The 26691-nt window shown below is 35.4% G+C and overlaps 2 protein-coding genes across 2 annotated transcripts; one reads left to right on the plus strand and one right to left on the minus strand.

Annotated features, from left to right (window-relative positions):
* Positions 1 to 1505: 1505 nt before the first annotated feature.
* On the plus strand, positions 1506 to 5063 carry LOC126979543 (protein SHQ1 homolog). Its single transcript, XM_050828900.1, has one exon. It carries the CDS (start codon positions 1749 to 1751, stop codon positions 3129 to 3131), a length of 1383 nt encoding a protein of 460 aa, XP_050684857.1. The 5' UTR covers positions 1506 to 1748; the 3' UTR covers positions 3132 to 5063.
* Positions 5061 to 21739, minus strand: LOC126979526 (myrosinase 1-like). The gene is made up of 6 exons (XM_050828855.1): positions 21567 to 21739; positions 16390 to 16550; positions 14806 to 15476; positions 10597 to 10905; positions 9271 to 9509; positions 5061 to 5290 (listed from the first exon to the last, which is right to left on the minus strand). The coding sequence occupies exons 1-6, from the start codon at positions 21599 to 21601 to the stop codon at positions 5080 to 5082; spliced, it is 1626 nt and encodes a 541-aa protein (XP_050684812.1). The 5' UTR covers positions 21602 to 21739; the 3' UTR covers positions 5061 to 5079.
* Positions 21740 to 26691: the final 4952 nt, after the last annotated feature.

Consider the following 26691-nt stretch of genomic DNA (forward strand, 5'->3'; position numbering starts at 1 on the left):
TTCATCACTAGTACATTCAAAACAACCCAGGTACATCACGCCACACAATAATATCATGTCATAAAATTAATTGTTCCCATAATCTGTCATGATTATCACACGAAATCACTCAAATCCAAAGTCCAACGACTGTCGGAATTTGGGAACATAACTAAAGTATAAAAATTATTAAATAAAATATCCATTGAATTTGAGATTATGATTAAGGTGTATGCACACTAGACGAAACCACACGCTCCTTGTGATTATGTATTTCACATACAATTACAATACCTTACTTCCTGTTATTGCGTAACAGATAAACAAAATAAGATTATTACATAACGTTACACAGTTTCACGCCTGTATTCCTGAAGGGTTAGGCAGAAGTATTTTTTTTCCACCCACGCGTCACTATGTTGAATTCCCACATTTTTAAACTCCGGGCTGCTACTGAGAAATTTATTACGAAAAATCCGCTTTTTGCCCAGCCCGGGAATAGAATACCTACATATCTATTATTAATACGAGGATGGTCAAAGACATTCCATTTTTAACTAAAGTTATTCGTGAAGAACAATTTCTTAATAGGAGCCTATTAGAATTATCTTTATTGGATAATATTTTTTTTTGTGCTAAGAAGGGACGAGACGAGCTGGACGTTGTACGGACGGTAATTGATACGCCCTGCTGATTACAATGCAGCGCCGATCAAGAAGAAGTTTAGAAAAACCAAAAAAGCTGTGCGGAACTACAATTATTGCATTGTCACTTTGAGACATAAGATGTTAAGTCTCTTTGCCCGGTAATTACACCAGCTACAGCGCCCGTCAGACCGAAACACAATAATGCTTATACATTTCTGCTTCACGGCAGAAAAAAGTGCCGTTGTGGTACCCATAATCTACGAATACAAATTTGAAATTATTTTCAATGACAGCTGAAGAAAATTTCAAATAATCGTACATTGAAGTGCTTGAGTAGGTAATAACATAATAACTTATCAAAAATGTGAACTTATTTAATTTTCAACATAACAAATTTTAGGTCAAAGAGTGCAGAAAAACAGCTGATAAGGGTTGCGGGATGCATAGTTTTAGCGAAAACTTAGCACTTTAAATATTTTATTAAAATATAATGCTAATTCATTTCTGACTTCACATATTCATTAGAAATGACCTAAGGAATGTCTGGTTCAAAGCATAACCATAAAGTGTCACCGTGTATATAATTAATTAAACTCTTGAAATAAAATAAAAAGAACTTGAGAGAGGCACGTATATTCAACAAAGGTAAAATTTTGCAAAATTTTTACAGTAATTTTATTGGCGCACAGTGCTTTTAGACAGTGAATCATGTTGTACCATTGCAATATTACTGCTACGGCAGTGTCAATATTGCGTTTCAAGGCTCGGTACGGCCCATCATGGACGAATAAAAAAAAGGAATTCATTGACATTGATTGATGGAATATTGAAAGTCAGAATATGACTTTTTGTAAACTTATGTCAAATGGTAATTGACAATTGACATTGCTATTTGCTATGAATTAAATGAATATCAGCTATTTAAATTTTATTACCTACTTAATTGTTTCTAATTTGGTCACATAAAACATTTGACTAACTAAAATTGAAATACTTATAATTTATAAACGTGAAATTTGGAACTTTTTTAAAATTATACTCAAGTGTAAGCACAGTGACTGTAGTACCTAGTGAAAATATGAATTCGGCTTTGTTTTGAATCTCTCCCATCAGTCTACAAACATGCTTACACCACGCTTCAAGCTTGATCAGGATGAAAACCACGTTTTTATCACGATTCATGCTCCTTACACGAATATAGGAGAAACCGAGGTCGATGTGGACGGGGACAGCTTCTTGTTTGTGTCTAGCCCCTATTTCCTCAGACTTAAACTTCCTGGACGAATCGTTGAAAATGACCGCTCTAAGGGATCGTACGTATGTGATTCCGGTGACTTTAATCTGAGTTTTGATAAAGAAACACCAGGAGAGGAATTTGTAAACTTGGATATGATAACAAGTCTCCTTTCCCCTCGGGATATACCACACGTAAATCCAGACCTAGTGGAAATGCTCGAGAATGATGGAATAGTTATAGAAGATGACACTGGTGGAGAAGGTATTTGTAATGAGTTTTCCTATGGATTTGCTTGTAAACTAACAACAGAATTTAAAAATATTGGCACAGAATTTCCACAGATATTTGAATTACGAGTACCTGAACAAGTTAGTCTTGAAGAGCGTCATAGTTTACGGCAACAGTATGAAGATCATAAATTTTCCTCAGATCACTACTTTGCTGATCTGTTTGATGATGAGCTCCTAGCGCCATACCTGTCAGTTACATTACCATGGGACACTCCAGAGTTTAATAAAGACGAAGATTTCTCAGAAGATGAAATAAGTATATTAAAAGAATTGCCCAATAAACATTATGTATTGACTAAAACTGAACATAAGCAAGTATTTTTCAGTCTTATTGATATTTTGTATGGATTTTGCTACGACAGACGATCTACTCTAAACGAAAGTACCGTGGAGTCCAGTTGGACAATCAACAAACTATCTTCAACACTTAGTTGGTTCTGTGTTTTTAACGAAATGAAAGAAGTCTTGGTTGCCTGCTATAGAAGAGCGTTGACATATCCAATGTTCAGAAACTTTGAACTCTGTAATAAAGTGAAAAATGATGTTGTCTCATTGTTGAGAAAAGGCAAGAAGTTCACAGTAAAATGTATGATAAATATACATCAAATGTTTAATGCTAGTAATGACGCAAGATACATATTAAATCAATTATACATCAAGGATTATTTAATATTCCTGCAGATGTGTAGAGCGGAGGAATTCACTGAGCTTGGTAATAATGTAGCTAATATTGAAATATGCAAAAAGGATCTGGATCTGGATTTGGAAGAATTGGAGGCTGCGGCGGTAATGGTAAAACAAGAGGAATCACAAGTAATGGAAAATGAGGTGGCTTTAAAAATGGCATCTATGTCTCTTTTGCCTGGATTAAAGAAGAATGAACTGGTTTTTACCGATTCCAGTGACACATCAACTGATTCAAGCTCTGATTCCTCTGAAGATTCTCCAGATTTAGATTCTGATGATGATTCTTTCTGACATGATACTGTTCTGGGCGAAATGGGCTTGTAAGTCCTGATTGCTCAGAAGCGCTACACTGATATTATGTGGAAAGTCCTCTTTCTGTAGACTGTGTTATTAGGAATATATCATTAATATGCTTCTTAAAAACTTTGTATCATTTGTTGTTATTATGTGGAAATCCACTGATATTAAAGATGTTATAAACAATGATCTATCAGATTATAGTTGCTCAGTTGTCAACAGCACACTTAGATACAGCCTCAAAATATATGAAGAAACATATTGTGATGAAGTGATTTTGTGAAATTGCTAAGTTTAATTAATAATTTTAGTGAAATAATATAGTAACAAACTACTTAATATTATATATAAGAAAAAAAAAATAGATTTTCTTAAATGATTCTAGTATTGAAAATATTCACTGTTAGAAAGCTACGAAGCTAGCTATTTATTCGTTCTGGATCATATTTGCCTATACAAATAATTTTAGGTAAGTGATGAAACTAATAATTAACTACAATTAGTTTAGATATAGATCGAATTCTATATATGACATAGTGTGATAGCCGATGTCAAGGCAAACTATTAAGTGAATACTTAGATTATTTTAATATGTTAAATATTGCGGAATTAAGTTAAAAATGTGTTGCAACAAATTTTTCACACGAACATCTGTGCTAACATGTGTTTTGCCCACAAAAACATCTCTTAGATTATTTTGATCCTTTACAATTCTCTCTTCTTTCTCGTTCTCATTGGGTTATATTATATGACCCCGATTGAAGAAACTATATCAGGTGAAGGTAATACTATGTTATATTCTTATCGATGTATGTATTTCTTCATTCAATACTCAAAGCAAATTAAATAGTCTCTGAACTATTTGCTGCATATTGTGAAATGAAGAAATTATTAAAGGAAAAATAATTGTTTATTTATACTAAATCAAAATTTCTTAGTTAAATTCCTAAATCTCAAATAAGTGTAATATTATCTAAACTGCAAAATACCACATTAAGTAATTTGCGACATGCTATATAAGAACCTCACTATCCCAAACAAACATATTAAATAGTTCTAATCACCTTATTCTATCTTGTCATTTCTTCAAGGTATATATTGTAGTACTTCATGTAAGTAGAAAATTGTACTACAGTGTTTACAATTGTAATACAGTGTTGTTATAAAATACACACACAGACCTACACATACTATTAAATTTGCATATTATTAAATTGACAATTATTGGGGTTGAGCAGGTCTTTCATCTGTAGAGTAGATCCTGTAGATTGAACAATATATACATAATAGGTACTTTTTCAAACTTGTAAGGATGTAGTCATTTGGTGAATGAGCTATTGTTATTATTAATTTTAAGTTTTTAAAGTTAGTTTTTCCATTTTATTTCATTTTTAATGCGAACAGAAGAATGCTAAAAAATATATAACCTATTTATACCTAATAGGTATCTTGTCATTTGTCAACTATCGACATTGTATAAATCTAGGTATTTGATGATATAATTTTAAATGGTAATGAGCACGGACTAGTAAAAAAAGAAGGACTGCAGTGTGAAGTGAAGCACCGTTATGCTACTGTGTATTTTGTTGCGACGCAAACTGATCTGTCACAAACGATGGCAAATCTTATAATGGCGGCCGATCGGCTTGTATTAGTGTAAGTGACTGCGTGGGGCAATGTATTTACACGTTTATCGGCTTGTTTTGGTGCCGCACTGTTATGAAAGCTGACACGGAGTCCTTATTTTTTCACTCGTACGTGGCTAATGAGCTATTTTATATCATTAATTTTAAGTTTTTTTTTTATGGTAACAGGTTATTTCGCTTTCCTTGTACACTATATGGCTATAGCGTAGGTACCTACCGGCATTTATATACCTAGTCTAACTACCGTAAACAGTCCAAGAAAATAAAAAATATAACATCCTCTTAGCTTATTTATTCTATAATACAACATTAATTACAGCTAGAGTTATAACTAATAGGAAGGAGGTTTGGATGACGTAGCTTCCGTCGGTCTCGTATGGGTCAGGATTATATTCTGGATCTATCGCTCTACTCCTGATGATCTCCTTGTATACTAGCGCTGACTTACGTGGTCTTCTGACTTTCTCTGGATCATTCTGGTCGATTTCATATAATCCAAATCTTACACTGCAAAAATCAAGAGTATTTTACCAACTTATTTACTATCTAAGCATACGAAACTGATAATGGATATTTTTGAATGCTTTTCCTCTCGTAGGCACGGGTAATAAAATCACAACTAATTTGAAGAAACGAATTGAATTTTTTCTAAGGAGGACAACCCCATACCAATAATGCATATGTGGACGCCTCCAACATACATTGCTCTGCAGATGACACTGGTGATGCCATATATATAATATGATATTGACACACTTTTCACACAAATTATCTTGCCCCAAGTTAAGCATATATAGCCTGTGTTATGGGTTACAAGATAATGATATATTTAATACAATATACTTACTTAAACATACATAAATTCATATAAACATACATAAATACATTTAAACATCCATGACTCGGAAACGAACATCCATATTCATCATATAAATGCTTGCACCTACCGGGATTCGAACCCGGGACCTCTAGCTTAGTAGGTAGGATCATAGGCGTATAGTGCCATGCAGGTCGCTCGGGAAATCGTCGACCAGTGCCGGGAGAAACTTGTGTCTTCTATCGAGTCCTTTCTTGAGAAGGTCGCGGAATGTGAAAATCATCCCCACTATTTGGATGTGTGTTGTTCCTCATCTGTGCAGTTTTTAAGGAACTTTCTTCCACGTACAAGCAAGCTGTGCGATGAGCTTAGTCGTGTGTTCAGGATGATATGACATGGGTATCTTCAAAAGAAGCGCGTACACCTACCTTAAAGGCCGGCAACGCTCCCTTGATTGCTCTGGTGTTCAAGAGAATTTGAGCGGCGGTGATCACTTAACATCAGATGTCCCGTACATTTTCTCATAAAAAAACTCTGAAAGGGCATGTCTTGGACCTGCGGTGCACGGACACGAGAATCGTAAAATCGTGATGTTAATGTACCTAAGCGCTAATGAAAACGGGTTTTTTGACAGACGCAAATATTATGTCCATGTTACATGGGGTCCCTATATAGTTACAGAGACGGTTTATACGAAACATATTCTCGACCTTTCTTGAACTTCGAGTTTTCAGCAAGCTGAGACATGATTATTATGACAGATGCTAGAAAATTTACAAATAACACTTAGTTGCCCTCGTTATCAACAGGTCACTCTAATTCGTTTTTCTTTTCCGTGTCGTTCAAACCGAAAGCAAAAAATGGCTCGGTCATTCTCCATCAACATGGATCGACCAATTTAAACTCGTCATCCAAATTCTTCACGGTTGTTAGAGACGCGTTGGACAGAAACCGGTGGAGGCAGATCCTCCGCTCTTGATGCAGACCTAATGCTGACTACTATCCTCAACTAAGCGACTATAATGTACATATTATAACTACTTGAACATAATGGCGCCATTATATGAAACAAAAACTTGGTTATTTGAATTTTTAACATAAATTTTTAGCTTATGTGAAGTGTGAAAACAAAAGATAAAGTAGATCTTTTTAATACCTACAACTTAGCTATTTAACTTCCGAGTTGTAGTTTCGCCGTAAATCGTGATAAACCGTTTTTTACCCTTAAACACCCCCCTCTTTTCCACTTCCTGACCTCAGATTGCCCGTAATTTATTTTTCCTTTCATTTTTTTCATATTCTCTTCCTTTTCTAATGCGATTCATCCTACTATAATTTTTTTTTCACTTTTTATCATTTTTATCGTCTTCAGCAATGTTATTAAGACAGTATGTATTTCTCTTTGTGTTTCGCTAAGCAGCCACGCACTTTTGTCATTCAGGTAATCTTTGGCAGTTTAATAATCCTTATTAATTTAAATATTCTTGATTACCGAAATAAATCTATTAAAGGGCAATTCTTCGCTGGCAAATTGGTATTTATTATAAATGCGCACACTCACTCCCACAAAAAAAGAATGTACTTTTTGCAGACGATAATAATGAGTACGCAATTTATGTTTGTGTCGTGTATTGATGGTGTGAATGTTACTTCTCTTTTCAAACAAATTAAAATTCTGACGGACATGCGTTACATTCGCATAAATATTATATTGGGAGACAGCCGTTACAATATCTTTGTCCTTGAGAACTCCGTGAGTCTCCCCTGAGGGAAAATTTTGAACCTAGCTGATAAATTGATTGTACTGCCCGTTTTTGTAAAACAAAGATGCTGTTAATATCAGCCACATTTCTCATTGACGTAGTAGATAATATTTTGGCAGCGCAAGAGGAGAAAAAAGTAACAATTTTAATACTTCTTGATTTTTCACGTGCTTTTGAAACTTTAAATATAAATCTCCTACTTTCCAAGCTAGCGTACTATGGTTTTAGTGAAAATAGTATTAAGTGGTTTGAAAGCTATCTCACTAATAGAACACAGACGGTCTCAGTGATAGATGAGCAGCGTAACACAAAATTTTCAGAACGTGACACTATAACGAGGGGAGTTCCTCAGGGCTCTATTTTAGGGCCCCTTATTTTTATTATATATATTGCAGACATAATTAAAAAAATTAAACAATGCAATTATCAAATCTACGCTGATGATATACAGCTATATTTTTCTTTTTCGCCACACGAAGCCCAACAGGCAATAGATATTATAAATGCTGATCTTCATGAAATATTCATGTGGTCTGAAAAAAACACTGATTTTATACCCGAATAAAACAAAATTTATGATCTTCGGCAATTGTAACGGCTTAGAATTAATTAATGAATTCAATGTAAGACTACTCATTAATGATAAGGATATCGAACGCGTACAAGAAGCTCGCAATCTTGGGTTGATAATGGATGAATCCTTAAGATTTGAGAAGCATATAAATAAAGTCATTTCCAACAGTTTTTATAGATTAAAAGTTTTGTACCAAATTAGACCATTTATAACCACAGAATTGCGCATACGTCTTTGTGAGCTCTTGTTCTATCCAAGTTTAACTATACCGATACAGTGTATGGTCCGAGGATGCTTGGCAGAACAAGAAAGTCAATACAAAGAGTACAAAATGCATGTGCTCGTTTTTGCTGGGACATACCAGCCCGACAACACATTTCTCCATACCTCAAAGAAGCAAATATTTTAAATATGGATGCTCGTAGACGACTTCATTTAGCCACGCTTCTTTTTGGTATGATTAAGACAAAAACGCCAAAATATTTATATAGTAAATTGGAATGGCTAGGTCAGCGCAGCCAGTTAAATTTTGAAACAAGGTTCGCATTAAGTGTCCTGTCAGTCCCACTCCATCATTCCGCCTCTTTTAGAGGAAGTTTTAGGTACAGTGCCACCAAGTGCTGGAATGATATACCACCACCGTTTCGCAATCTGAAGACTGTTGGAACTTTCCAGAAAAAAGTTAAAAATCTCATCCTTACGTCTATTTAAATTATTAAGTATCTGCTTACAAATTATGTGCATAAGTCCTACATTATAAGATTTATCTTATTAATAATACATAATGGGATCGAAGTTTTAGTTTGTTTCTGCAAATATTTCTACAATTGCTGTTATTTTAATATTTATGTATGTATGTATATTTATGTAATATTCTGAACAAGTAGAAGCTAATTTCAAATTATCATCTTTAAAAATAATATGATGGAACCTTTAATAAAACTAAATTTATTTTTTAACATTAATAGTTACTCAATGGGTCACCTGGGGGCTGCTGAAAATCAGCGCTGTGTTGGTATTATTCCAATGCAGCATGACGCTGAGTCAGTTCCTTTTGATAACAATGACTGCTACACAGTACTTTTAAATTAAGATAATCACTATAATATTATGCATACATTTGTTTCATTTTTTTTTTTATCATTTGTATATTTTTATGCTAAGTATAAGTTTTTAATTATTATTTTTTTACCTCTAAGTCTTTCTTAGTTGTATTATTCTGTGTGGTTTGTGTTTGTTATTAATAAAGTTTTCATTCATTCATTCATTCATTCATTCATTTCCCCAAAGCAGAATACCATAAGACATGATACTATGAAAATACATGACATACCTATAACCCAGAGCCCACTCGAAATTGTCCATCAGACTCCAAGCGCAGTATGCTCTAACATCCACTCCTTCATCAATGGCATCCAAGACTCCAGTCAAGTAGCTTCTGTAGTATTCTACCCGATCATCGTCGTTCAGACCCATGTGAGTTGCAAACCCATTTTCCGCGATGTAAATCGGTGGATTGTTGTAATTATCCTTAATGTATACTAAAGCCTTATATAGTCCTGGTCCATATATCTGTAAGTTTTGATTTTTTTATTAATTAATTTAATATAATAAATAATAATAATATTTGTGCACCAGTAACACTAAATAAAGTACAATTTCTCGTGCGAAAAGATTCTTAAAACCTCGGACATTTCCCAAAGTTAACAAAAAGTACATTTATTTATTCAGGAACGCAAAGACTTCCGTCGGTATTTAACTTAGAATAATGCTAGTACACATACTACCAAAAGTCTCGGTTGCCAATGTTCAACCTATGCTTTAAAAAAAAAATAGATCATAAATTCAGGTAGGGACTGTTTTCAATTCTAACATTGAAATCCTTCACAGGTTTCAATCAAAAATCTCTGAATTGCCACTAATGCTTTATGACTCAAGGTTCTCAGCATACAAACTTTTTTTTTAAAACTGATTCAAAATCACTTATTGTACGTCAAAAACTACCACCAATTCAAAAATATATGCCTCTTATGAATTTTCTTTTTTTTTCAATATAATTTAGTACAGTTATGGCTAAGCATAAGACGAGAGAAAGAAATAAAAAAACATCGGAACAACATGGCTAAGTCAAGTAAATGATTGTAAGCACTGTGGTAGAAGTAGGTACAATTAAGAAAATATAAAAATAGTTAACATCGAGGCGAACGTTTTTTTGGTTTTGCATTTGAATTTTGAAAATTAATATTCTACATAATATACAAGTAGATGACGTAATATATTATAATATGATTGACAAATGAAAATAGACGCGAACTTAACAATTAACATACCATGTTTTTGTTTGTATGTCAAAGTCAAATAAACCATATCCAATTAGGCTTCCTAAACTATGCGCTTTTGAATATTCACTATAAATATTTCATTTAGGTTACTGAAATTACCGTAATATGTTCGGAAAAGTTGAGCTCGTGAGACGAACATATAACAAACTCAACGGCCACTCTTTTCAATCAAATAGAGTAGTAGCAAACCATGTCGTCAACACCGCGCAAGGAAGTTGCGGAGAAGGAAAGTGCGTTTAATGAAAATTGCACTTTGGTGGAACGCCATACATAGACTGTTATATTAGAAAAACAGTCAATTTGAATTTGTATCTCACCCTTATCCAGCCACCAGCTGCTACCGGCAACGAAGTGTCTTTGTAAGTCGCAGCCTGAACATCATCCATATAAGATGGTACAGGGTGCATACCCATGACAGAAGAATTTCTGTACACATAACTAGTAGTATAGTGGTTTAATCCTAGGAAATCAGCACTTCCTTTCAAGTAGTCTATCTGTTCTTGACTAAACGGTCGCAGTCTTGATTCAGAGAGGCCCTGTCTCGCGCTTGCTTCGGCGACTAAGTCAATGAATCTTTGAGGGTAGTTCCCGTTCTCAGAGTATATTGGGTCCATGTATTGTCCGAACTGGAATGAAAAAACATCAATAACCATTCAGTAAATCTTCAATTATCAAAACAGGCAGTAAGTAATTATTATCTTATAATGCTCTAGTACTCTTTCTCGAGTATTAACCAGATTCTACCTAAAATGGATCATCAGCTGTGCCGATGTCAAATATATTATTCGAAACACATCCACTTTACTTTTCTAGCATATCGCGACACAAATCTGATCAATGAATTTTTGGTCTTCGGTCAAATTATGGGGGTCAAATTATTAAATTATTATCCACCTAGTGCTAAGCTTCCTGATGCTTATGTTCATGTTAGATTTTATGAACCTGTCTCATAGCAATAGCTAAGCTTATCCGAATTCGTTTGCAGGTATTTCTTTTCCCAGCCTCTATCACGCGCAGCACAGCAACAGCAATGTTGTCCTCATTGTCGTCGCAAGACGTCCCTTGCGTAGGTTTTGAGTAAGTTTCCCATTATTACGTATATGCTCATTGAACCTGAATTAGAATACGGGTTGCACGGATGTACCCTGACAAGCTCCCCGAAAAATTTAGTATTTTGTTTCATTTAAATCAATTCAAAATACAATCTACGCATCTCAATTGAGCTGCTGGAAACGTGTCAGTGCTCGCAGCTTTTTCAGCCATTAGACTAGCTATACTACGAGCAAGTCCTGTCATCAGGAACCCTGATTTTGTGGTTAAATTTAAAGCTATATTTTGTTCTTATTTAAAATGTTCGCACAGTACCTATAATAATGTATATTCAGGCAATCCTGTACTATGGCTGCAAGACAACGATATATTTAATGCGATATAAGATATAATGATAAAACATATACATGAATATACATTTAAACATCTATGACTTCGAAACAAACATCTATATTTAGCCGGGTTTCCAGCGCGTGTTATTCCCTACTCAATAAAAAATAAAACATTTCAACATTTAACAAAATCGTCTACACAAGAAATTGGTTTGCTACACATTTTTGTTCGAAACAACAATGTTTTTGCTTTCCATGCCCCGTGGAAAACACGTGCACAAATATTAGACCGTGCGGATCGCGGAAATGTGATTCGGAGCAGCGAAAAAAGTTCCATAAACCAAACCGATCTTCAATTTTTAATTGTTTATAGGATCTGTTAATAGGATATAACTTGAAAGCGACGTAATTTTCTTCTTGTTATCAAATTTAAAATTACTAAAATTGAAACAATATCTTCAATCATTACAATTCACCAAAACTTGAGAAAAGTTGAGCCTTAATGAGAATAATGAAAATATTAGCCTGGCAAAACTTTAACGGTCGTTCTCAATATACTATCTACAGATAGAGATAACTTACTACCTTCTACTGTCAGTAATTAGCTGTCAATAATCTGAAGCTGTCCCAACTATACGTCGTCCCATTGACAGACAGCGTGTACGGATAAGGTGAGTTACTGTCGATAAGTTTATTGGTACAGGAAAGTCAACGATAGTTACGATTTTTATCTCAAGTAAGAGATAGACTGAATGTTGGGAATGGCCGTAAAAAAATAGCGATTCACTCGATTGTATGAAACATGCAGTCATTGGTAGATTGACAAATGACGGCTATAATCTTGTAAAAAAACGGAGATTGCTATCACCGTTTAATGTCAAGATCTTATCTATCCATAGTTATGTCCAATATAGTTATAGTCCAATGCTATCTGTCGATAGGTTATTGAAATGTAATTAAGCATAAAAGGATAGATTTGTCTACCTCCAGTAAGTTAAACTAAGGATAGATAGGTTATTGAAAACGGCCGTTAAAGCAACTGTTCGCTTTCAAACTTACGTCAAATGACTGCACGTTTCAGACTAAAGTAAATTTAAATTATTACGTAGTATTTACATCTTCTTTAGAAAATATGCAAACTAGTAACTTTGAAATTCATAAATCAATCAAAGAATACAAGCCTTTTTAAATAATAATTTGGTAAGTGGCTACACTTCCTCTTAATGAAATTTTTAGAGTTTATAATAACACTGTCAAAAGATTTTTCATAATTTAAATAAATAAATATTTATCATTTCAAAATAATAAAAAAGTACGTAAATTATATTCTGAAATCTACGCGGACAAAGCCACGGACACTCGCACGTATGCAATAAAATAGTGATAGACAAGATTATAACAATGTGTTCAGAAAATAGCACAAGTTGCAAAGATAAGATTAGCATACGCTTATTTTATTGTAAATTTATATCCTTGGATTATGTAGCTAATCGGATATAAATAATTGGATTAAGAGACACTTTAAGGGGGGCAATTAGCACTGGATTTCGCATTGACCTAATAAGCCTAATAAAGGAGCAACATTTCCAGATATTACATCTATACCTATTAATATTAGAAAAAGGAAAGATGTGATTGTCTGTTTGTTAGCATTGAATAGGCTCCGAAACTACTGAAACGATTTGAAAAAATATTTCAATGTTTGGAAGATACACTATCCCCGGGTGACATAAACTATACTATATTTTGAAAAAAAGTAGCGATCCTTACTTGGAGATATACTCCAATAATTCAAATGGTAATGCAAGGTGTTAAAATTATTTAAGATATTCTTTACATCGTGCGCTGCGAAAAATATTGAGTATAGAATAAAATAATGTGCTAAGATTTTGCAGAACACATCATTTCACGTTATAGGTGTTCTCATATTTTAAAATTTTTATTAAGATATCTCTACTACGTGCTCACTCTTGTGTGTGTACGCGCACTAAGTCGCTGGGTATTAACTAATTGCTTCGTAAAATAGATCTCAAACAAATCCTGACCAATTACGATACTCGATATACTAATATAATAAAGAGGTTAAGTTTGTGAGGTTGTAGGGGGTAAACTCTGGATCTAATCAATCGAATTTGAAAATTCTGTTACCAATACACAGCCACATTATTTGTAAGTGTCATAGGTTATATATTAATCTGAAAAATGAATAGACTTTTTCGTGGTAGTCGGATTTGCAAAGAAAGTTGGAGAAAAACGGTCGAATGGATGCCGGTTATACTACGCACAGCTAAGTACAAGTTAAACAGGGTACAAACTCTTTGGAATCAATAAAGTAAAAATTGGCTGGTAAAGCTGCAATATAGATTAGATTAAAAAAGGCAATAATTAGAATATCCTTTGTTTTTAAGAAGTGGAAGAAGGAAGAACATCTATCAAAGATGGCTCTCGCACGGGTCGCCCAACAATTGTAGTGACCGCAGAAATGGTTAAAATAGTGTTTTAGTAGGTCGTCGTGTTTTACAGTCGACAAACAAATATTTTGACCTCTTATCGGTATAGTGTTTTACACGAATGCTTAGGGATAAAAAAGTTTCGCGCGCTGGTTTCCCAGAATGCCAGCCTATGCACAAATACAAAGAGTTTGAAGATATCTCGAGCTTCTTTGGAACTACTACAGTACATGGAGGATATTATAATCTCCAACCCTAAATAAATTAAAGGCTAGTCACAGTCGGAGAGGTCATGGGTTCTCTTTTCTGGGATTTAAAGGGTGCAATATTGAATATATTAACCATGGATCTACTGTTATTGCCTCTTTAAAGGCAGAACAAATAAAAACGCTGCGTAACGAAACTGTTGAGAAACGGCAAACTAGCAAAAATTTTTTGGTCCATTAAGATATTACTCCGGCTCATAAATCCGCCGCCAGCCCGCAGTTCATTGGCTGCATGCTTCGAAAACGAGATGCTTGCTATGACATTCGCATAAACTAGACCTACCAACCGGTACCTTTTATGTCTAGGAAAGAGATTAGTTTCTCCTCTGAAATTCTTAATATTCAAAACTTTATTATTAACTAACCAATAAGAGACCCGCTTGATTGCTCTTCGATTTAAAAAACATCATTAATTTTGATATACTTACTGTGAAATCTAACATATCCTTAGCTGCCTGAATATCATCCTCAGAATCAGTACTAGGTAAATACATCTCAGCATCCAAAACTATTCCAATTTGACCACCCTGAGAAGCTCTGAACTCTGTATCGTATATGTGGAAGGCTCTTGCGTGCGAAAGAAGTGCATGTCGGCCGCATTCGTAGAAACTTTGTCCTGGTGAAATTATTCTTGGTGCATGCCATCCAAGGCCGTAACTCATGTAACAGTGGACGTACAGCTCATTCACTGTCATCCAATGTTTTACTCTATCACCGAACTGTTGAAATAACACTCGGGAATAATCTCCGAACCAGTCTACTATATCTTCAGTCAACCATCCGCCTTGCTCATTTAAATTTTGTGGCAAATCCCAATGATAGATAGTTACAAACGGTGTTATGTCATTGGCTAGCAGTTCATTGATCAAATTGTTGTAGTACGCTACTCCTTCTGGATTAACGTAGTCTGGTCGGCCATAAGGCAGTATTCTAGGCCATGATATCGAGAACCTGTAGATATCTACTCCCAGGTCTTTGAGTATTTCTACGTCGCGTTTGTACAAATAGTAGGAGTTGGCTGCTACATCACCAGTTGTATTGTCAGATATAAAATCTGGTGCAGTTCGCACCAAGTGATCCCACATTGACCATCCTTTACCTAAAGATAAATATTATTGATTAAATATTTGTATTGGTGTAAGATGGCACATGGCAAATAATCATTTTTCATTGGTATAATATCATTTTAGCTTTAATTGAAATCTGACGTTTTTCGGATGTCGAAGTAGAGCACTATAGCTTGAGATCCATGATTTAGATATGTTTGAGATAAGCCAGCTAGTGACAGCAGGTCTTTTCGGTCTAAGATACTGCTGTTTCCTTGTTACACTTGTTTGGTTTATTTTTGATACTACTTGCTTATCAAGGTGGGGTTTAAATGATAGTATTAGAGTCAACAAGGGCTTATTCACTCAACGATAATTTAGGTCGAGATATAGGATAGTGATTAGCAAAGTGTGGAGTTATTAGAGATTACCTAAGGGTGTCTTTGTAGATCCACACAAATATACACGCCCTCAACCTTTCAATGCACCTTCGCCATGTAAACAATCCAGTCAACCAACTGAGGTAAGCGGAGTTGAATTACTTTCTGCTCATTGGTCAAGTAACGATCACAACATCTATATTTAATATCTTGTACTATTACAAGATATAACAGTACCTACTCTTGTAAAAGAAACATAAAAAACTTTTACGCATAAATGATATCCAGACATGTCGCGACAATACAAAAATCTTTGCTTTATTGTATGGTGCAATAAGGCAAAGATTTTGTTCCACCACTAGGCAACAGTATAAGAATATAAAACTATTTTAAACATAAATTCTGTAATACCATAACGTCTTATCCTGTACTCATTCTGTTACTTGCTAAATCAATATTTTAGACAAAGATGACTTCACACTATACTTGCTGGCAGATTTATTTCCATGGTGTTGGAAAATCGCTACGTGTGCTCGCATCAAAAAAAAATCAAGCTCATAATTTTTCCTTAGCAGCTAGTACTTACCGCCTTCGTTCCAAGCTCCTTCGATCTGGTAAGCCGATGTTGCAGTACCAAAGAGGAAATTTGACGGGAAACTCCTCAACGTACTCTTTGCTTGGCTCAGACTTGTCTCATTGATTTCTTGATACGTCGTTTTACAGTATACGTTCGCTGCTGTGGTAATACTGAAGGATATTTTTTATTAATTAAAATACACCTTGGATGATTCGGTACAGAATAATGTTATGTGAAAGTAAAAACTTCTATTGCAGTCAATCAACTTAACATTAAATGTTTCTGGTGAGAATAGGTTTTTAATGAAAAAACCTGAAATCATTCCTAGAAAAAGATCTATGAAATTGAGGAAAAACTGGAAAACATCTGTCTGGTAACCAAGTACAACAATCACTTTCTTATTATATGATTTTTAAAAGTTACATCTTACAAGATATATGTATATTCCACAGAAGCCACAGTAGGAATAAGTATAATAACCTACTATACCTACTACTATATACTATAACCTAATAATAAATACTACTATGAGGTCATGCTGCTGACATTGATATAGTGTTTGCTCTGCAAAAGAGAGCTGTTCGTGCTATATATCAGCTTGGTTATAGACAGTCTCTCAAAGAAAAATTTAAAGAAATAAATATTATGACTGTTTATTGTCAGTACATTTATGAAAATTTAATATATGTTCACAAAAATCGTCACCTTTTTGCTCTTAATAGTGATTTTCATTATTATAACACTAGAAATAAGGGATTGCTTGTAACTAATTCTAGTAGGCTTCATAAGATACATAATAGCTTTAAGGGTAAATGTATACACTTCTACAATAAAGTCCCAGCCACTGTTCAGGCATTGTCTATAAATAAATTTAAATGTTTTATAAAAAAATGGCTCTGTCGTAAATCCTATTACTCCACTGCTGAATATCTAAATGATCGGACAGCCTGGGACTAGATTGTGATTATTTTATAGCAACTGTACAATATTGTATATTTTTATTGAAAAGAGCGCAAAAAAAAAGAATGCTGGGAGAGTTTCTTGCGCCGCTTCTTCTCTCTCAGAGCGCCATTTGTTTCCGAAGCGGTAGTAGTATCTAGTAGTATAAGAAATGACATCAAAAAGAATTCTAAAGAAATCAATTTTGAGAAAATAAATGCCTTTTATGCCTTTTAAGAAAAATAGGCCCTTAAAACTACATAGAACACCAAAAAATGTTAACATGGATCATAGAGCGAATGTATAATAGAGTAAATCCGCATTTTCAAAGATGTATTTATAACTGAACAAGTGATGCTTGAACTTAAATATGTAGTTAACCCGCGGCGAAATTCAATCAAGCTTACCAAATCTTGTCTACGCGATTTACGCGCCAACGCTACCGAAACTAGAGCGCTTGCAATAAAATGTTCTGGGTCCGTTACTGTTAAAGTGCGTAAATTTGTTAGAGTGGAGATAAACTATATAATCTAAATAAATAATAAAAAATTTATTTATTTGCAACTGTCAAACAAGTTACAATATCTGTGTTCGAATTGGTACAACAACGGTGCCTTTTTCTTGTGAAGCAGTAATATGTAAGCATTACTGTGTTTCGGTCTTATATTATCATATTGTAGTGCCGCTCAAAATTTTTGGGATTTTCGGGAATCCTGAGGGGCACTGCATTGTAATGCGCAGGGCGTATCAATTACCATCAGCTAAACGTCATGGTCTTCTCGTCCCTTAATATCATAAACAAGAACAGTTTCTTTACTCTCTCGTTCTTTTGATTTTGATTTTTCCTGCCTTGCTGCTACTGGCTGCGACAAAAGCAAAGAATACGATTTTATGTAGAGGGAGGTCTTAAATTGAACGCACCTTTTTGAAAAGAATTCTGGAAGTATTTATATGTTCTTTCCTAGATAAATGATTGTTAATCCTAAATATCTAGGATATTTGATTTTGGATTCCCCTCTGCTATCCTGCTATCCTCAAATAGTTACAGATGGGTTTTATTTCACAAGGTAACATATGGGCAATAAGACTACAAGAAGAATAGACAAGTGTAATTGAGTTGGGTGTGAAAGTGAGGCATTTAGTCCATGTTTAGTTTTAAATGATTCCGGAAATAAAGCTGCATGAATTTTGATTTCATTCCAATTTGCCTCTGCAAAGGTTGTACATATAAATTTAAAACAGTGTAGGTCCTAGAACACTACTCTGTGGCACTCCAAAAAGCAAAAGTTTATGTTCGCTAATAGTTTTCAAGAATTTATAGTTTTATCTTTGGAAGAGGTTGTAGAGTGTAGACGGTGGCTCTGACGCCATAGCATTCCAGCTTACGAAGTAGGGTAGAAATAGGTACAGCTTTGGAAAGGTCTAGAAATATAGCCTCTGATTTCAACTTCTAATCTTTTCAAATCCAATACCTTAGCAGAAACTGTGAGGATTGAAATAGGTCCGTAATTTTGGACATGTTTAAGGAGGAGCAGTGGCATCGAATTCTGGGTGAGTATCATCAGCAATAATTGATGTTATTTTTGAATATTTGTTGATTTTATGAAAAAAAAAAACCACCTGGTTGGCATTAGTGCTTAAGGCGGCTATCCCAAGAAATCGCCAATAAAATTCATTTTTATTTACATTTCTATTTTTTATATACAGTGCGAAAAAAAGAGACACAAATATAACCCTAACCTTTACAGTTGGAGCCATGCTAATCATTCAATCTAGATAAAGTTAGTACGAAAATGTATAAATTATTGTACACCAATACTATTTAACATTAGTTTTGTTAGTTTTGTAAAGAAAATTGTATTGTGTTTATAATAAATTAAAAATGCTTCTAATCCTGAATTATTATAAACTATGGCGATTTTGTACGAGAGAGGTTAACTAGCTCGGCTCGGTCCCCAGCCTTAACACAACTTAATAAAACTTATCAGGTTTTTGACAGGATGTTCGTTCCTTATTCAAGTTCCCTTTTTTCTCTATTAGTTCCTATGTAGCCTTCGGTATTTTATTAAATCGCTGAAATTCAACGCGTCCATATTCGCTTGTAACCTTCTTCAATAAACTATTGCTAAAGTTTTTGTAGCGATCGTAAGTCACAAATGCAGTGGTATTTACAGGTACTCTTGCAGGTCGATTTTTGTGAAATCCGTTCTTAGCTGACCTCTACTTGGCGAAAGGAATATTCTTACCAAATTTTAAGTCTCTACGCCTTATGGTTCCAGATATATCGTGATCACTCAATATATAGGTGTAAATCTCTTTTAAATATAGATTTATAGTATTTTCAGTAGATTTAAAGTATATATTAAGTAATTTGACAAAACCTAAAACCTTTTACTAAAGAGCAACAAAATCTAAATCGTCATATTTATAAAACATTATAGAATAAATTGAAGTTCAAACATTGTGTGAAAATAATATTATCTAGATCACAAGTTAAATAACGTGTTAATTTATCAAGATAACGCTCCTTAAAATATCAGCGAAGGTTCATTAGATGCGGAATGCCATCACAAAAAACGAAACTATGTATTACTATTAATTTACAATTGTTATAAACAAATACAGATGAAAAAAAAGATATGTGGTAGAATTTTTTTCATTAGGAAGTTATTTCTATTGTTTATAATTTTAATTCAACACTGAAAAAGATCTGCGCGGGGCCTTTACTCTATGGGCGCACTACCGATAAAGAAACGTGTACAACGCTTATTAACTTTGTAGTGACGAATATTATTTTAAAATTTTATACAAATTGTGGTATAATCAAAGTATAATCAAAAAATAAAGTAAATTTTTCAAAAAGTTATAATTACTATTGTTTACTCATTATTTTTTCCAATCTCTGTTATATTAACTGACCACAACAAATTTGTAATTATAATTTAATAATAATGATAAATATTTATAAATGTTTGGTTTCTTGGAGCCCTTCCAACGATAAAGTTATTTAATGTTTCGATTAAATATTAAATAGTGTAGTTGCTATTTTTATATTTATATTTTGGTATCAAATACGATGCAAAATTTTGTCAATATTATTTGGATGTAACTTTGAACTCTATTTGGCAACCATTTAAATTCTTAATGCACGATATAAGAATATATTGTAGTTCGGATAATAGGATATAATTATTTTAATTTTTTTTATAATATAAAGTATAAGTTTAAAGAAAAAAGAAAGAAATACGTCTCTGCCCAAGATCCAAGACGGCTGGACGACAATCATTTCACTGTGTTTCAAAAGTGAAAAACAACTGCAGATAATAAACTGAGAATGGTAAATTTACAAAATTCACTTGTCGAGAAAACTATTTCAAAACTTAAATATAAATTAAGATGTTAAATTATAGTATATAATTAAAAATATATAAGAATACATGTAGTTATAATTGTAACATGTAAATGAGGCTTTGTTGAGATAGCCCGCCAGCGCGGGGCGATATTTAACAGATTAAAAGATTAATTTAAAAGATGTTTTAACATTTTTTCCCAGAAACTGTGACATTCATAATGTTAACACGAGGAACAAACATAAACTTATTATGCCTACTACTCGGTTGGGTCGAGTTAGTAAGTCTTTTGTTGGGCGATGTATGTATATGCTTCTACAATATGTTCCCAGAAAATGTACAAAACAAATGGGTTACGAAATTTAAAAGAATTGTTAAAAAAACGTTTGTGTGGGAAAGGTTACTATAGGAAATAAACGATTTTCTTAATGACACCACAGACTGGGAATAAAGCGAACACCACACCTTCTTTAATTATAAATGTTTAGTGTACGATATCACATTGTAATCCATATTTTATATTAAAAAAAAGCCTGCTAAGTTTCTTGTGCCCATTCTTCTCAAGTCTGAGGCAGTCTCTTTTGAATGGGTGGTAGTTTTTGACGTTCAATAAGTGATTTTAAATCCCATTTTGAATAAAAATATTTGAATTTGAATTTAGGTAATTCACTTCTGAATCAGATCGAAAAAAAACTAAACACTCGCTCTGAATTCTGTTATCAATCACGAGCTTCTCCATTAAATTGTGTTACACCTGATTCCTAATTCGGCCTAATAAGTGATCACTTCCAATTCGTGGAATCCCAAAAACAAATCATTATCAAACACTCATATACACTCACTTTAATAAATACATCCCTAGCATTATTGTAAAAATTAAATAGTATTATACTATACCTTATTAAACAGAGAATACACTTGTACACAACCATGTTGATTCCTACGATACACTGATGATAATATCTAGTCGATCTCTAAGATTACATTTATATAATAACTATGTATCAAAATTATATCGCAGTAATGTTAGAGAAATTTATGAATATGATAATCTTTACAATTTTATTGTTTTTACAATGATATTTATTATAACACTGTTTATCGAATTCAACGTCTCAATGTTTACTTTGTGAATAAGAGATAGTTACGTAATGTTCACATTAATTTATTTGAGACAAACTCATTACAATTTATATGCTAATGACTAATGTTTCCTTTCAACAAATTCTTCGAATGATTCTTTATGCGGTAAAAGTAAAAAAAAGGAGTTCAACCATGTACTGGCTGGGTCAAAGTAGCTGTTATAGTTGAATTTAACGTTAACAGTAACTCTGACTTTAACATAGATTGCGGAATGTGTTGCACCATCGTATTCCTTGGCACTCTTTAACAGTGATTTCTGCCGTGAAGTAGTAAACATTACTGTGTTTCGGTCTTAAGGGCGCCGTAGCTAGTGAATTACTGGGCAAATGAGACTTAACATCTTATGTCTCAAGGTAACGAGCGCAAATGTAGCGCCGCTCAGAATATTTGAGTTTTTCAAAACTCCTCAGCGGCACTGCAATGTTATGTGCACGGCCTTTCAATTACCATCATTTGAACGACCTGCTCGTCTCGACCCTTATTTACATAAAAAAGGCGCTATTTAACATTAACACTAGCTTTAACCGGTGAAGATTGGATGGTTATGGTTACCAGTTAAAGTTATAGCATCATCTAAAAAATGTCAAATGGTGCAACTCATTTCTTGCATAACCGGTACTTTAACATATTGTTTGTAACTGTTAAAGTTAGTTGGTGCATATTGAAAATACTATGGAGCTAATGCCAAGCGTGGCTGAAGGAATCGGTGACCTCCTTATTTCCTTACCTTTTCTATCCTGCTGCATCTCCGTTACAGATTTTTTTTTTATACACTAATATATTGTGAGTGTATGGAGTCAACATAATAATAATAAACCAGATATTGTGTTGGTAGATCGGTTAGAGCGTCGGGCATTTATTGTTGATATCACCGTTCCGTGATGATAACCTTGTGAAAGCTGAAATAGACAAATTGTCGAAGTACCTAGACTTAGCACACGAGGTTACTGACATGTGGGATGTTGATTCAACAATAATTGTCCAAATAGTCGTTTCCGATAAAGGTCTTATAGCAAAGAGCCTCGACCATCATCTCAAGAGGCTCTCACTTAATAACTGGATAAAGGGTCAGTTACAGAAAGCAGCTGTTTTGGGAACGGCACGCATCGTGCGGAAGTTCCTCAGTCTGTCGCCCTAACCACCGGCAGAATTGTTGTGAACCAACGCCGGCGGGATTCTATTTTTTATATTTATATTTGTAATATTGTTTTTTATAAGTATGTTATATATATAAATGTAGAAAATAAGATGAAATTGTAATAAAGAGAATAATAATAACATTGACACACTATTACACATATTATCTTGCACCAAATTAGGCATAGCCTGTGCTATGGGTTGCAAGACAACGATATATTTAATACAATATACTTACTTAAACATACATAAATATACATATAAACATACATAAATACATATAAACATCCATGACTTGGCAACAAACATCCATATTAATCATATAAATGCTTGCACCTACCGGGATTCGAACCCGGGACCTCTAGCTAAGTAGGTAGGATCGCTAACCACTTCGCTATACAGGTCGTCAACATAGATTGAATCAACAGTTTCCGTCAACATTTATTACACATATCTACAATTAAAATTGTGTTATCAGACGCTTGCTTCCTGCTACAAACGTTCCTACGCAGTGCGGTTTTCAACTAACTTTCTTTCAACTTAATTGCCTGATGTTTCCACGACGATGCAACAAGGTTGTGGAGTGGCTTAAAAAAAAGTGGTATTCTGGGAGTTCCGACTGAAGTGGAAACTTGAACAATTACATGTGAATCTTTTTGAATCATCAGAAAATTTTTATACGCATGGTTACGGAATGTCAGACGCCAACATGTTGCGATTATGATACGCATTACTGAACGATAAAAGATATAAGATGCGTTGGTTTGAGAGGAATAATCTGCACTTAAACAGTAAAAAAACAAAGTGTTTTCGGTTCATTACACCAAACACAGCGGAGGTACAAACCAACGTACTTATTAATGACCAGAGATTGGAACTTGTGGACACTACGGTCTTCTTGGGTATCACGTTAGATAAAAAGCTTCAGTGGGGTCCACATATTACCCATCTAGCAGATAGACTCAGCTCTGCGGCATATGCAGTAAGAAAGATTAGAGAGTACACGAATGTTGCGACCGCTAGATTAGTGTACTTCAATTATTTTCACAGCATCAAGACGTACGCTATTTTACTATTGGGTCATGCTGCTGACATTGATATAGTGTTTACTCTGCAAAAGAGATGTTCGTGCTATATATCAGCTTAGTTATAACAGCCTACTAGAGTTAGTTACAAGCAATCCCTTATTTCTAGTGTTATAATAATGAAAATCACTATTAAGAGCAAAAAGGTGACGATTTTTGTGAACGTATATTAAATTTTCATAAATGTACTGACAATGAACAGTCATAATATTTATTTCTTTAAATTTTTCTTTGAGAGACATAGACAGTCTCTACGTTCACAAAAATCGTCACCTTTTTGCTCTTAATAGTGATTTTCATTATTATAACACTAGAAATAAGGGATTGCTTGTAACTAACTCTAGTAGGCTTCATAAGATACATAATAGATTTAAGGGTAAATGTATACACTTCTACAATAAAGTCCCAGCCACTGTTCAGGCATTATATTCTATAAATAAATTTAAATGTTTTATAAAAAAAATGGCTCTGTCGTATTTTTTTTTTTTTTTTTTTGGAATAGGAGGACAAACGAGCGTACGGGTCACCTGGTGTTAAGTGATCACCACCGCCCACACTCTCCTGCAACACCAGAGGAATCACAAGAGCGTTGCCGGCCTTTAAGGAAGGTGTACGCGCTTTTCTTGAAGGTACCCATGTCGTATCGTCCCGGAAACACCGCACACGGAAGCTCATTCCACAGCTTCGTGGTACGAGGAAGAAAGCTCCTTGAAAACCGCACTGTGGAGGACCGCCACACATCCAGATGGTGGGGATGAAATCCTAACTTGTGGCGTGTCGTGCGAAGGTGGAATTCGGCGGCAGGAATCAGGTTGAACAGCTCTTCGGAACACTCCCCGTGATAGATGCGGTAGAAAACACACAATGAAGCGACGTCTCTACGCAACGCCAAATGATCCAGCCGTTCACAGAGTACTGGGTTCCCGACAATTCGAGCTGCTCTGCGTTGCACGCGATCAAATGGATCGAGCTGATACTGGGGTGCGCCAGACCAGAGATGACAGCAATACTCCATGTGAGGCCGGACCTGCGCTTTGTAGAGCGCTAGAATGTGGGCCGGCTTGAAGTATTGCCGTGCTCTATTTATGACGCCCAGTTTCTTTGAAGCCAGTTTGGCTTTGCCCTCCAGATGGCCACGGAATTGGCAATTGCTCGAGATTTCGAGACCCAGTATTCCGATACTAGGCGAGGCTTTAAGGGAAGTGTTCTCGAAGGGCGGTGATACGGCAAATGGGGTTTTTTTAGTGGTAAACGCGCAAACTTGAGTCTTCTGGGGGTTAAATTGGACAAGGTTCAACTTACCCCATTACGCGACCTTCTCGAGAGAGGACTCGATAGAAGACACAAGTTTCTCCCGGCACTGGTCGACGTTTTCCCGAGAGAGACCTGCATGGCCCGTGTATACAGCATCATCAGTGCTGTCGTCTGCATAGCAATGCATGTTGGCGGTGTCCAACATATCATTGATATGCAGAAGAAACAGCGTGGGAGATAGCACACAGCCTTGGGGAACTCCAGCGTTCACGGGCTTGGGATTCGAGCAATAACCGTCGATAACGACCTATATGCTGCGCCCAGTGAGGAAGCTGGAGGTCCACTTGCATAAGCTCTCGGGAAGCCCAAATGATGGAAGTTTTGCGAGGAGCGCCTTGTGCTATACACGATCAAAGGCCTTCGCTATATCCAGACCAACTGCTAGGCCTTCCCCCTTGCTTTCAATAGCCGCCGCCCATCTATGTGTTAGGTATACCAGAAGATCGCCAGTCGACCGACCATTGCGAAAGCCGTACTGCCGGTCGTTGATCAACTGGTGACCCTCAAGGTATACCAAGAGCTGGCGGTTAATTATGCTCTCCATGATTTTGGAGAGTAGGGAGGTAATCGCAATAGGCCTGTAGTTTGCCGGATCCGAACTGTCTCCTTTTTTTGGGATCGGATGGACAAGGGCTGACTTCCATGAATCAGGGACTACGCCTTTTGAATAAGAGTGCCGGAATAAACGCGTTAGCACCGGCGTCAACTCAGGGGCACACGTTCTAAGCACGATTGGAGAAATGCCATCCGGCCCGCTCGACTTCCTGACGTCCAACGAAAACAGAGCTCGCCTAACAGTTTTCTGTCGGAACTGTACTTCAGGCATGGAGCTCTGACACCGCGGGATGGTCGGGGGTGTTTTTCCGTTGTCGTCAAGAGTCGAGTTGGAGGCAAAAAGAGTGCACAGGAGATCGGCTTTCTCTTTTGCCGTATGGGCCTGGGTGTCATTCCTCATGTGCAACGGCGGCATGGACGGCTGGTTGAAGTTACCAAGAGCAGCTTTCGACAACGACCAGAACTTGCGTGTTCCGGTCGGGTAACTGGAAAGCTGCTCGCCAATTTTGACGACGTGCTTCGATTTCGCACGGGCGATTTGCCGCTTAAAAAATCTGGAGGCACGGTTATATTTCCTCTTCAGAACTTTGCAGTTCGGATCCTTTGAGCCCAGCGCCGCAACCCAAGTTCGATACGCCTGTTTTTTGCAGACAGATGCTGCTTTAACTGACGCATCGAACCAGGGCTGTGATCTGCCACCGATCGGTACTACAGAGCTTGGTATAAAAATATCCATGACCTGCAGTATCACATCGGCTACTGCAACGGCGCAGGCACTAGGATCATCC

The sequence above is a fragment of the Leptidea sinapis genome, chromosome 3 (genome assembly GCF_905404315.1).
Source record: "Leptidea sinapis chromosome 3, ilLepSina1.1, whole genome shotgun sequence".
NCBI classification, from domain to species: Eukaryota; Metazoa; Arthropoda; class Insecta; order Lepidoptera; family Pieridae; genus Leptidea; species Leptidea sinapis.

What these genes read in the sequence shown, in the direction of transcription:
- LOC126979543 (XM_050828900.1), top strand. Translation starts at nt 1,749, where the DNA reads ATGCTTACACCACGCTTCAAGCTTGATCAGGATGAAAACCACGTTTTT.
- LOC126979526 (XM_050828855.1), bottom strand. Translation starts at nt 21,601, where the DNA reads ATGGTTGTGTACAAGTGTATTCTCTGTTTAATAAG. An exon ending in AGGAGCTTGGAACGAAGGCG is followed by an intron (nt 15,477 to 16,389) that starts GTAAGTACTAGC and finishes ATTTATCTTTAG; the next exon opens with GTAAAGGATGGTCAATGTGG. An exon ending in GAGTGGGCTCTGGGTTATAG is followed by an intron (nt 5,291 to 9,270) that starts GTATGTCATGTA and finishes TGATTTTTGCAG; the next exon opens with TGTAAGATTTGGATTATATG.